This window comes from Arachis ipaensis, chromosome B08 (genome assembly GCF_000816755.2).
Source record: "Arachis ipaensis cultivar K30076 chromosome B08, Araip1.1, whole genome shotgun sequence".
Taxonomy (NCBI): domain Eukaryota; kingdom Viridiplantae; phylum Streptophyta; class Magnoliopsida; order Fabales; family Fabaceae; genus Arachis; species Arachis ipaensis.
In genome coordinates this window covers 37,924,558-37,936,886 of record NC_029792.2, presented here as the reverse complement: position 1 = coordinate 37,936,886, position 12,329 = coordinate 37,924,558, and the positions used below count along the sequence as shown (strand labels likewise).

Below are 12,329 nucleotides of genomic sequence, written 5' to 3'. Positions count from 1 at the left end.
TTTTTTAGTATAATATATATATATTTTTTAATTTTTTTTTAATTTTGTCTTATAAATTTAATTCTAATCGATCATTGATTATTTGAATCGATCCAATTTAAATTTAATCATCGGTTCGAGTTCGATCACAAAAGAAATTCAACTCAAACCGATTAAAATTAGTAGATTCGAATATCAAATTTACTAAAATCCAACGCAATTCATCCCGAATACATCTCTGAGAATATTACATGTTTGGCCTGAGACTAAATTACAGATGCGCCACAATAATTAAATATATGTGCTACATTTTTAAAACATAAAAAATAAAAAATAATTTTTTTATTTAAAAATTAAGAGGATAATTAAAATATAATTTAAGATAAAAAAGTCCAAGACTCCAAGTTATCTAGTGAGCGAGTGCCTGAGAGTGACAGTGAGCTTCTCCTCCGCCCTGCCTCCGGTCCGTTGTGCTTCTTCGAGATTTCGTTCCTAGACGCTTCTCCTTCTAACGCGTCTTCTCCGTTCTCATTCTGTGTTCTCCCTTCTAGGTTTGGATACAAATTTATCATCCGCTTCTTCTTCTTCATGTTCTTTTGAATTGTAATGATTTGTAAGTTTTCCTGTTGTTATTTGCGTTAATTTCCTTCTCTTTCTTCTCCGGCGCCATCAACTTGGCAGTTACTCCTTCGCCTCTCTTCTCCCCTCACCCTCAGGTACTCTCTAAATCTTTGTTTCTCTCTTCATTTATGCTCCCTGAATCGCTTCCCTTTTTTTCTTCTTCCAACTTGCTATAACTGTTCCAGCCAGTTGAAGTGGCAAAATTTAATTGGTCTTTCCTGAAACCAATCTCATTTCATATATCTTTTTCAATGCAAATTTCAGTTTGAAAATAATTCATTTACTGATACTCTACGCGGGCACCACCGCCACGCTCTAGTTAGAAAAGAGAGAAATATGATTGTTGATTCCACATCATTCATAAGTTGTGGTGCAGAGAACAACCACCTTTATCGTGGCTTTGAGTTTAAACTTTAGAGTTTCAACCTTAGCTTCAGACTTTGAGCTTAGCAATGACTTCCTTCATTGGCAAGCTCTCCTCACTTCCCCTCTCTCTCCCCTTTTCCATTCGTTCTTCTTCATCCAAAGGTACCATCGCAACACTACTCCCTTTCCCTTTCGCCTTTCTCTTCTAAACTCTTTACTTTTTAATTTTTATTATCTTTTGTTTTATTTTTGGGGATGTTGGAAAGAAGATGTGACACTGAGAGAGGACTGGAGGAAAAGGTCAAGGCCCATTGCACCAGGTGGCACTTACCCAGCAAAAGATCATTGCAGGTAATGATATATACTTAGTGTTTCCCATTTCAAGAAAAAAGATATTCTGTTTTGTTAATTTGTTCCCTTTCTTGAAAACAGTAGTTGCGGCTTGTGTGACACATATTATATTGCACATGTCAAGAATGCATGCGCTTTCTTGGGAGATGGAATGTCTAGGATTGAAGTAACTCGCTCTCTTACTTCCTCTCCTTAACTTGTTACTATTCATGTATCTATGACTCTTGCTTTACCTCATCAATTTGATTCAAAATTTCAATTTATTTATGTACTAGTATTTTCCGATGCTACTAAATCACAAATACATTTTTAACCCTCTTGATACTTGGCCCTTTTCTCATTATTACAAGATTGGATAGAAAAGGTTGTCAACTTAGGTTGACAAAAATGGTTAGGTTCTAGCACTTAATTGGTAGATCCCATGGTCTGTATGAAAATTAGAGGTAATCTAGTTAGCAGAATATAGTAGAAACTTTCTTTTTTTTGAAGCCTGAAACTACTCCGACAAAACCAAAGATTTGTTTCTACTTTGCCCGCCATGTTCATAACCAAGTTCTTCTTTTGTCGCTAAATTGTGCTGCATAGTCTCATCACATCACCTATTTGGTTCCCGAGTAGAAATAATAATTTTCCTCCATTTGGATGGCTACTTGGTTCGAATTTTGATGCATAAGTATTCTATTGAAAGGGAGAACCACCGGTTTGGCACCTAAAAAGTGAAAATGTTGACAAGCTAGTTGCTAAATGATGTTTTATTAGTTTGTAGTAGCCTAATGATGAATTCTATTTTTACTAATGAGATTTGTTAATGTTAACAAAAGCAAAGCTGTTGTAGGGAATGATTTGTTAGCAACTTGATTTTTATAGACTATGTTTCAGTGTGTTGATCATTTTGGGACAGAATTTGTCAGCACAAATGCACAATAATCATTGGCGTATCTTGAGCGAATATAATATCTTTTCCATTGGAGCGAAATTGTCTGTGTTGTGAACTTCTGGAAACCAAATTGTGTTCTCTTATTCAAGTTGTCCAAACTGAAGGATTTCTAATGATTAACCACTTCAATTGTATGCGTCATGAATACCATTAGTAAGAGTAGTTTGGTTACGGACTTATGGTACAACTAATTAAATACTTGGTTAACATAAATAGAAGTGATATGATAGAGAGACTGGTGTCTAGTCATTTGTGTAATTGTGAGCGTTTGGTTTGTTGAGAGGTATCTTAAAATCCTCTGTCATTGTAATTCATCAACAAACAGTAATTTCTAATTCTAGCGGTAAAACCCTATGCATCCACTTTTTATTGTTGCATGAATCTCAATGAATCCAGTCAAAAATTAAAATGAATTCTTCAATGTTGTGCACTTCTTAATTTTATCATTTAAAATTTGATTATTCAAGTTCACATTTTTCATTTGCATAATTGAACATCGGAAAAAAGAAATACCTTGATTAGTGTGCTTCTGTCTAGAAACTACAAAGATGGCATAATTGTTTTCCATTTCAGAGATTGGAACCTGTTGTTCATGGTAGAGGGAGAAAAACTGATACCTTAGATGAAACCTACTTAGGGGTCCATGAGGAGGTGTTATATGCTCGAAAACTTAACCCTGTGGAAGGTACTTTTTTCCAGAGTTGAAAATGGTAAATTCCATATGCTTCTACCATATTATACTTGGATTGTAACTATTAGTGTATGTCTTGTGCTTTAAGTATTTTTTCTCAGTCTTTTTCTAATTTCTTTTTTAAATACTCATCTTTGGGTAGGGCCTCTGAATCATCATTTCTTCCCTTTTGATTTTTGGGTTTTCTAATGTTACTTCTGATTTCAATCCAAAACTTTAGTGGCTATATTTTACTTGTCAAATTTATTCTTATGATAGGAGCTCAATGGACTGGGATAGTGACAACCATTGCAATAGAAATGCTTAAATCAGGCATGGTTGAAGCCGTCATTTGTGTACAGAGGTATTGGAAAAAACTTGCAAGTTTTTAGATGGGATGCAAGATGCGGCTGTCTGTTAAAGCTGACCTTGTTTCTTGTGTTAATTATGTTTACTTCATAGTGATCCTGATGACAGATTCACTCCAAGACCTGTTTTAGCAAGGTTTGCTTCATGGCATTCTGGTTGAAATTTTTCCAGAAGTATTTCCAGAAATATGCAAAAGCTGAAGAAATTGTACCATTTCGTGATACCCTGTTATGTTAACATGTCACATAGCACTTTGCGAAATGGGCGTTTTTTTGTGAAATAGGTCCTATTTTGCAATAGCGTGTTGCGAATGAGAGATTCCCCCCTTCCCCACGATTCAAAAATGGGCCATTTCACATGGGGGAGTTGTGGTTTGGGGATAACTTTTGTTGAAGCCAAATGAACATATCATTGAAAATGCACTGGGCTTGCAAAATCAGTGCAAATTTTGTTTCCCACCCAGTCTTGGTGAAAATGTCAGACTCGTGTTAAAGTTAGCTTCAATGATGTAAGGCACCTGTTGTGCTCTAATAATAGAGTGAATTGAGTAAAGAATCTTGAGGAGTTTAACAAAGTTAGTTAATAAAGGAATTGCTGGGTAACTAAAGTATGTAAAGCCCCTTCTACCCCTTCCAATTACATTGTGCAAAGTGCCATGTAATGTTTTAATGCAGAAGGGTATTGTAAAATGATATCTGTTGTGTAGTTGTGCAACTTCTCCAGCTTTTGGGGATATTTAATTCTTTTATTTACTATTGAGACTTAATTGTTTCTTTACCAAATTCAGGACACCAGATGAGGTGTTGGCTGCTAAAGGTGTCAAGCCAACATTATCTCCTAACCTCAATACCCTTGCGCTTGTTGAGGTGCTTGCGAAGTTACTTTTTGTTTTTCAATAGTTGCACATAGCAGCATATTTTCTATACAAATTTAACTGTTCAAACATTTTGAGAAGTTTTCTCGCTATGAAAGAATATTCATTTGAATATCAAGTTCACCATATTCATGGGAATTTCTTGCTAAGGTTTGAAATATGTTCATATAATGAACAAAACATTTCTGAGTTATCCCTCAGTTCTCTTGGCTTGGTGATTGTGATGTCAAATTCATTCAGTGATGTTTTATGTTTACTAGACTAGTCATCCATGTCCACATTGATGGTTTATCTGTTATTCACATTTTTCTTCATTTGGTGCTTTTCTTAAAGCAGATGACCATTCAACTCTATTATTTGCTTTGAACTAGATACTTTTGACAATTTATTTGTTTCTATCTATTACATGTGAGAAAGTTCTATTAGCAAATTATGGATATGAAGAGGTTATATGCATACTAAAGAAACAATAGGCTCCATGAAGTCCAATAGATCATTTACCTAAACTCTTTCTTTGATATGAAACCTACAAGGGAAGACAATTCTTCAATTGGCTGTGATATTAATTTATACTCTTTGTTTTAGTTTTTGATTTCGATTGCCATAAGAACATTTGGAAGTATTGTTGCTATGTGTTGATTTTAATTTTCATTTATGACAGGCTGCAGGTGTCAAACGTCTTCTTTTCTGTGGTGTAGGCTGCCAGGTGCAAGGTATGACTGCTACAAAGATGTCTTTCATTTTTTGTAGTTTTTATCATTTTCTCTATTGTGACTTGTAATGTAATGCAGATTAATTTCTTCAATTGCAGCATTAAGATCGGTTGAGCACCACTTGAATTTGGATAAGCTCTATGTTTTAGGCACAAATTGTGGTATGCTAGTGGTTTTATTTTATTTTGAATTGTTTCAATCCATGACTAATCAAGGAATATAAGAATAAATCTACAAACCTACTGTTCATTCGTATCATTAGAAGAGGTATTGTGACAAGTAGGGAATCAGTTTAGAGCAATATAGTAGCACTCTACTCCACTACTTTCAATAAATACAACACCTAAACTGCTACCCATGGTATAAACACAATCTATTTCAAGTTTTCAGCATAACACAACATGAATTATTATGAATTATAAAGTTGGTAATCATCAATTGCTAAATGGATAATTTTTTATTTGTTTACGTTTTGAACATATTTACACTAGTCCTTCTGGAATTTGGACTGATACAGAAATTCATATTCAATAGTGGATAACGGAACTAGAGGAGGACTAGATAAGTTTCTAAAGGCTGCAAGTGAAACACCTGAAACCGTTCTCCATTATGAGTTCATGCAAGATTACAAGGTTTTCTGCTATAAAACTCTCTATAATTTAGTTTATTACATTTACAAGTTTCTTAGTGTTTTTATTATCTTGTAAAATGTTGATAAAAGATTGTGGTTTCTTGATTCAATGGGTCTATATACCTGTAAATCTTATTTTCAGTCTCTAGCCAATCCTCCATTATAGCACCTTCTCTTAATAGAATTAATACCAATGACAATTTACAAATGAGAAGACCACATAAGGTCATTTCTCCAAATGTGTGTTACGTGTTGGGGAGATTCAGAACTGGTCTCACATTTGTTCTTACGCTGCCCTATGGCTGATTCTTTGTGGAATTCTGTCCGGTATTTATTGGGTCTTTGGTATGCCCAGCATCACTAGATCGGTTTCTTTAATGAGGTTTACAGGCTTTGGGGAAAGAAGGAGGCAAAATCTTTGCGGCATTGTGCAATATATGCTGCTATTTGGAGTATTTTGTTAGCGCACAATGTATGATCTTTTAGTGATATAGTTTCAGGAAAAATTGATGTCTGGAATAGAATTAGACATTTAGCATCTATATATGACGTAAAGCATATTTTTTTTTCATAGGACTTTCCCTTTCAGACATGATGAGAGATTGGAAAGATACTGTTCATTGAATTTTGTGGTGTTTTGTATATTTCTTTTGGCTTGGGAGGATATCTTTTCATTGACTTCATTGTATTGTTTAATGGAATTCTTTCTTTTGTTATCAAAAAATAAATAAATAAAAATTTTCTCCTGTAAAATGTAAATGCATAGTTTAAAATTATAGCACCAAATGGGTTTCTTTAGAATTATAATTGGGAATGATGTAAACTATTTTGTACATGCATATTACTCTGGTTACCGGTACCTCACTTTAGTTATGGGTTATGACAACAACAAAACAACAGCAGTGCCTTATGCTACTAGTTATGAGTTATGACACTATTGATAAAATATTATGAAAAGAAGGATATAAATGGCTTGTTTATAGACATGGTTCATGATAAGACAGACATTATTTGATCCATGTAACCTAACAAACTAGGTTTTGTGGGTCTGGAAGTTTACGCGCGAGGCAATGCTGCCAATGGTACTTGGAAATATCAAAAGTGATACGCATGTTCGATTTCTTTACATAGGAGGTCAAGGTATCGCCTAGTTTTAGTTTTGTCAATCAAATGTGTGAACATTAATAAAGTAAGCTGGTGTAATCTAGAGAGTCAGCAGGTAGTTAGAGTAGCAGAGCCAGCTATGATGGCACAGCTGTAGTTAGTTACAGCTGTCATAACTAACTTAAGCATGTAAGAGTTATCATGCCTTTTGTACTAGCTTATACCATAAGTGTCTTCTCATTGTATATAGGCACAAATCTGGTGCTAAGCTTAGTAATAATACAGGTTACACTGTTTAGTTCATTATCTCTTCTTTCTGAACTCTCTAAATTCTCTCTTTTCTATTAAACATTGATTCAAGTTACAATCTCAACTTTGAATTTTTGTGATATGCTTTCATTGCATTTGTGAGTATGTGAGTCTTGTGCACAATATTAAGATTCCTACCCTGAGTCATGGTGCAATATTAAGATTCCTACCCACAGATGATTTCTTCATTTTATTTGCAGATCCTATATCCTGTTCCTTGGTCAAATTCTGACACACTGTCAAACTTTTTGCAGGTCCACTTGAAGCATCTGGATGGTCACATTGAAGAGGTAAACAACCATTCCTCGTATTTATTTGGTCATGATTTTACAAGCAATTGGCTTCATTCTGTTTCCCTGTTTTAACTTAACAGGTTCCGTATTTCTGTCTACCAGCAAATGACTTGGTTGATGTTATTGCCCCATCTTGCTACAGGTTATCTGTTCTTTTACTTTGTATAATGTGACATATCAAATTCATATACAATTTAGAATTCACAGTTTCTTATATTTCGTTTTATGTTGTTTCATGCTTTCTTCGTTTTTTTTTTCCTGCAGTTGTTTTGACTATACAAATGCTTTAGCTGTAAGTCCTTGTCTATTCTTATCTTTTTAGAATGCATATTTTTTTACCTCATTTTACCTTTGAAGGTTGTGTAAGTGGCTTGTTGCTTCCTAAAGTACACGTGAATTTGTCTGCACTATACTAACTGCTCCGTTATGTTCTTTCACATTAGTAATTTAATCACTTATGAGAGTTAATACTCAAAATGACCCCCGAATCTTGACCACCGGCTCAATTTGATCCTCTAATTTTCAATTGACCCAATTTATACCTTGAAATTTTAAAGCGTGGCTCAAATTGACCCTTTCGTTCAACTCCGTCACCGGAGTGATGATGTGGCACCCAAACCTCACCACATGCCTCTCCTTCTTCCTCTTACCATCGTCATCACCACCTCCCCTCTACCAACACTCTCTCTCCCTGCAACAAACAACATTCATAACTCATCAATACCCACACATTTCCACCACCATAGCTTTGAAGAGCATAACACCTACACTCACCATTCCTTCATGACTGCAAGCAGACAGCAAACCAATGAATGTGACATCCTTAGGGCCAACACCATGAACCACCATTTGTGAAAAGAGCTGCAATGCTTGCTTACCGTAACCATTCATCGCCATGCCACAAATAACGACACCCCAAGAAATAACATCCTTATGCACAATCATGTTGAAAACCTTGAATCCCATTTTCATGTAACCACACTTAGCATACATGTTGAGCAATGCATTCCCAATGTTACCATTGATCACAAGGTCGCACTACCCATTGCCCCAAATTCGAAGCACCTTCACCCATTGCAACCATCTTTGTGTTCCTATTAAGAGGGATCTAATGTATAGTGTTTTGTTTCTTTTTCTTTTTCTATTTCTCTTCAATTTGTTAATGTTAGTGATTATTAATGTTGTTTGTTGGGGAGGGAGAACGTTGGTAGAGGGAAGATGGTGATGGTGATGGTGAGAAAGTGAAGGATCAGATAATAGAAAGGCCCTTCATAAGTGGCGGGAGAAATGTGTGGGTGTTGGTGGGTTGTGAATGTTGTTGTTTGTTGAGGAAGAGAGGGTATTGTTAGAGGAGAGGTGGTGATGGCGATGATAAGAGGAAGAAGGAGAGGCATATGGTGAAGCTTGTGTGTCATGTCATCACTCCGGTGACGGAGTTGGATGGAAGGATCAATCTGAACCACGCCTTAAAATTTCAGGGTATAAATTGGGTCAATTAAAAATTGGGGGATCAAATTGAGTCTGTGATCAAATTTCGGAGATCATTTTGAGTATTAACTCCACTTATGATGCTGAACGAGTTCTAACTTTCCTGTTGGCTATACTATGTCAAATCTGGAATTAAGATCAAGTGTTCAAAATTCATCACTTCTCTTGATACTAGGAAATTCTGTAAGCACCGAATATTTTTGTGGTTACCAACCCCTTTATTATTAAAATTTGATCTATGATGAGAGGGAGAGGGAGAGGGAGAGGGAGAGGGAGAGAGCAGTAGTATATGGTATCTATTATTTACATTTAATTATACTTTGCGATAGATAACAAGATCACTTGTTGCATTAGTTCACTCTATGTTTGAATGTCTATGTATAATTTTTTTAATATATATATAGTTTAAATAACTTGATTATAATAACCGTGTTATTTTGCTTGACACTGTTTGACAATATATTTTGGAGATTTCACCTTCAATTTGCTCTATTATTCTGTCTATAATTGAACCATCTTCTTTAGTGGATAGATTGGATGTGAAATTTTCATGTTAAGAAATTATCTTTATTTTTCCTGATCTAGTTTCACATTGAATAAAATAATTTTCAGGATTTAGTAGTTGGATATATGGGTGTCCCAAAGTATTCTGGAATTAGCATGACACAACATCCACAATATGTTACAGTCAGGTAACTCCAATAAAAAGTTAAAGTCCTTTCCTTTGCACTTTGACTTTGTTCGGTAAATGCTCCTTAGATATTGTTTAAAGTGGAAGGAAAGGTATAGATTCTGTGTGTCTTAGCTACATAGTGGAATCTGTGCAAAATTATGAATATGGAAAATTTTTTTATCGTATTGTAATGAATCCTATGAGATTTGAACTGATCCTATATTATCCTAATTGATTTATTCACATATCTATTATAATATATTAAAGGGGAGTCCAAAGTAGTGTTATAGTGAATGAATGATATATAAACTTCTATGTTTCATGTAAAATTGCCATGTCATCTATAGCTTTTATTTGTCCCAAAAGTTTTTTTATTTGCATCAAATATACTCCCAACAGTTAAATTTTTAAAAAATTTAAGACGAATCTAACAATAATACATGATAATTATGTTTGATTTGCTTGTGTTGAAGGTTGTTGTATGTAATTGTTGTTGAATTGGTTCTAAATTTTTTGAAAAATTAGTTGCTAGGGATATATTTGATGCAAATTAAAAATTTCTGGGACAAAATTGAAACAAAATTAAACTTAAGGGTATTTTTGAAACTTTTACCAAACTTCAGGGACAAAAAATTATACTTTATCCAATTTTATTTTATGAAAATCTATCTATCTATCTATCTAGTATAAAAAGAAAAACCAAATAATGATACAATGAACACTTGACATATTAGATAATTTCTAATATTGCCACAAACTTTTTAGTGAAATTGTCATTTTATAGCCTTTTAATCTCTTTTTACTCTTTTTTTCTAGGTTATTTTATACCTTTAATAGTAATGTTATTTTTCTTGAATAGATATAAATTGGTTAATAAAACCTAATTTATTTTCTCTTTTTATTCTCACTTATATTCATGTTTACCATAACATTTATTTCACACCTTTTTTATCTCCTCTCATATACCTCTCACTCTTTATCCTCTATTATTGCTAATGTTTTGCACAATTATTTGAAAAATTTGGTTGATGATCATGGTTTTTTATTTGCTCACTATATGGTGGATGATGAACTCCTAAAATACTATAATGTATGAAATTCTTACAATATTTTTAAGTTTTCTTTTGCTGTTTTTGATCTAATTGTATTTATCAATTATATATTGTCTTTATCAATTATATATTACCTTTTTTTCAATAATTTACATTTTTAATATTATTTAGTTATAATAATAATGTTGCAAAAGCATGATGTCATGATTGATAGATGTTATTTTCAATTATTGAAACATTATGTTCATCTTTACATTATATCTAATAGTTTCATTCTTGCACTATAATATTTAAGTTTCTTAAATATACGTATTAAGTGATGAACTCTTTTAAAGACTAGAATAGTTAATATTAATTTCTTAATAGTGATGAACTCTTTTACAATTTTATTTAGATTTAATATTAATTTTTAAAACTTCTTTATTAAATGGTTTCTTACATATAAAAATTAATTAATTTTAGTTTTGCGCAATGTGCGGATTTAAATCTAGTTCTAATAGTTATTATCACAAGTATGTATTGTGTTGAGATTATGGATTGCAGTGTTCATCCAAGGGTGTTTTGTAAGAAGGCCAATTCTAATCTGCAGTTTGCTCTTCAAAAATGACAGGAATGAACGTGGTAGAGAAATGCTGCGGCTTGTAGAGAACTTATTAGAGATTCATCCAACAACTAGTGCTGTAAATTATCAGCTGCATTCCATTTAAAAATATTAACTTCACTATCTGACAAGGAGGAATATGACTTTGCTTTCTGAACCAGGGAGATCGTAGACCATTTGTTATGGAGACTGTTACGGCTGACGATAATGCTAAGTTAGGTATGCATAACTCGCATTTCGTCTTCATTTTGGCCCTTGACATTCGTGACATGTTTATTATTCTGAATCTAATGGTTGCATGCATAGTATCTCTTATTTCTTTTGCCCTAGCATCGAAGCTTATGAGATTTCAATCTTGATTGCCTTTATATTTGAAATTCTTGATTTGAGTAGGAAGAGGTCCTTCTCAGCCGGCTCCCAAATTCATTGGAAACTTGCTCGCTTTTATACTAAACTTGGTAAAATTCCTAGCAATTTATCCATTTATATAAACTGTTTATGAACACGAGAGATGCTGACATTTTGGCTCTGGCTTGTGTTAAGATTGGTCCAAAGGGTCTGGAATTTGCACGCTATTCACTTGATTACCATACCATCCGCAACTATCTGCATGTAAATCGTATGTGGGGAAAAGAAAGGTAAGAACGAGAATTGTCGATAATTCTAACTTTCATTTGAAGTGCAGTTCTTCATATTCTCAAAATATAAATGCATGCAGAGCTGACAGGCATATGCCTGGATATGCAAAGAAAATTGTGGATCTGTACAACCAAAATGGTCAAATTGAGGAGATGCTTGGCAACAAGTGATTCTAAACGATTTATATATATGTTCGATTCAGTGGCATAAATACTTCCAAAGGCGCACTGATCATAAGTTTTCCTTAATTTGGACCAAGGATGAGCACATTATACTGTCACACCCATACCAAATTGCAGATTCAAAAGTGACTTGGTCTAGATGGTTAGTAAGTGCCGAATAATATGGCAAAAATTAATGTGGGTCTAGCATAGATTGTTCAATAAATGTGAAAGACGTGATATTCAAACTTTCCGATGACAAGAATTCTTATTTTTGAGCCATGGTTCATCTTTATAATTGTCATTAGTAAAATGTAGGATGAATTTGCTGCATTTTGTTGCTTTGTGGCATATTATTGCAACACAATGAACACTTTACCAGAATTCTCCAAATTGGATTTGCATTTAGCTCCTTTATATTGCACAAGATGGTCATTAGATAAACCATTTGTATTGTGTGGAACTCGCTAAATAACCAAATGGTGCTTGAATCTCTTT

At 33.8% G+C, this 12,329-nt stretch overlaps 1 protein-coding gene across 13 annotated transcripts; it reads left to right on the top strand.

Moving 5' to 3' along the window:
* Positions 371 to 12,235, top strand: LOC107613162 (7-hydroxymethyl chlorophyll a reductase, chloroplastic-like). Of its 13 annotated transcripts, none has more exons than XM_016315020.2 (21): positions 371 to 530; positions 661 to 695; positions 977 to 1,128; positions 1,233 to 1,317; positions 1,399 to 1,483; positions 2,828 to 2,939; positions 3,204 to 3,288; positions 3,387 to 3,428; positions 4,081 to 4,159; positions 4,829 to 4,880; positions 4,979 to 5,041; positions 5,415 to 5,512; positions 7,179 to 7,214; positions 7,298 to 7,359; positions 7,482 to 7,509; positions 9,318 to 9,397; positions 11,041 to 11,110; positions 11,193 to 11,250; positions 11,425 to 11,489; positions 11,575 to 11,669; positions 11,750 to 12,235. In XM_016315020.2, exons 3-21 carry the CDS (start codon positions 1,053 to 1,055, stop codon positions 11,838 to 11,840), a joined length of 1,362 nt encoding a protein of 453 aa, XP_016170506.1. In that variant the 5' UTR covers positions 371 to 530; positions 661 to 695; positions 977 to 1,052; the 3' UTR covers positions 11,841 to 12,235. The 13 variants fall into 13 exon arrangements, with proteins under 13 accessions (XP_016170506.1, XP_020964964.1, XP_016170508.1 ...); XM_021109305.1 differs by having other exon boundaries at positions 966 to 1,128; positions 1,236 to 1,317; positions 1,402 to 1,483; XM_016315022.2 differs by having other exon boundaries at positions 966 to 1,128; positions 1,236 to 1,317.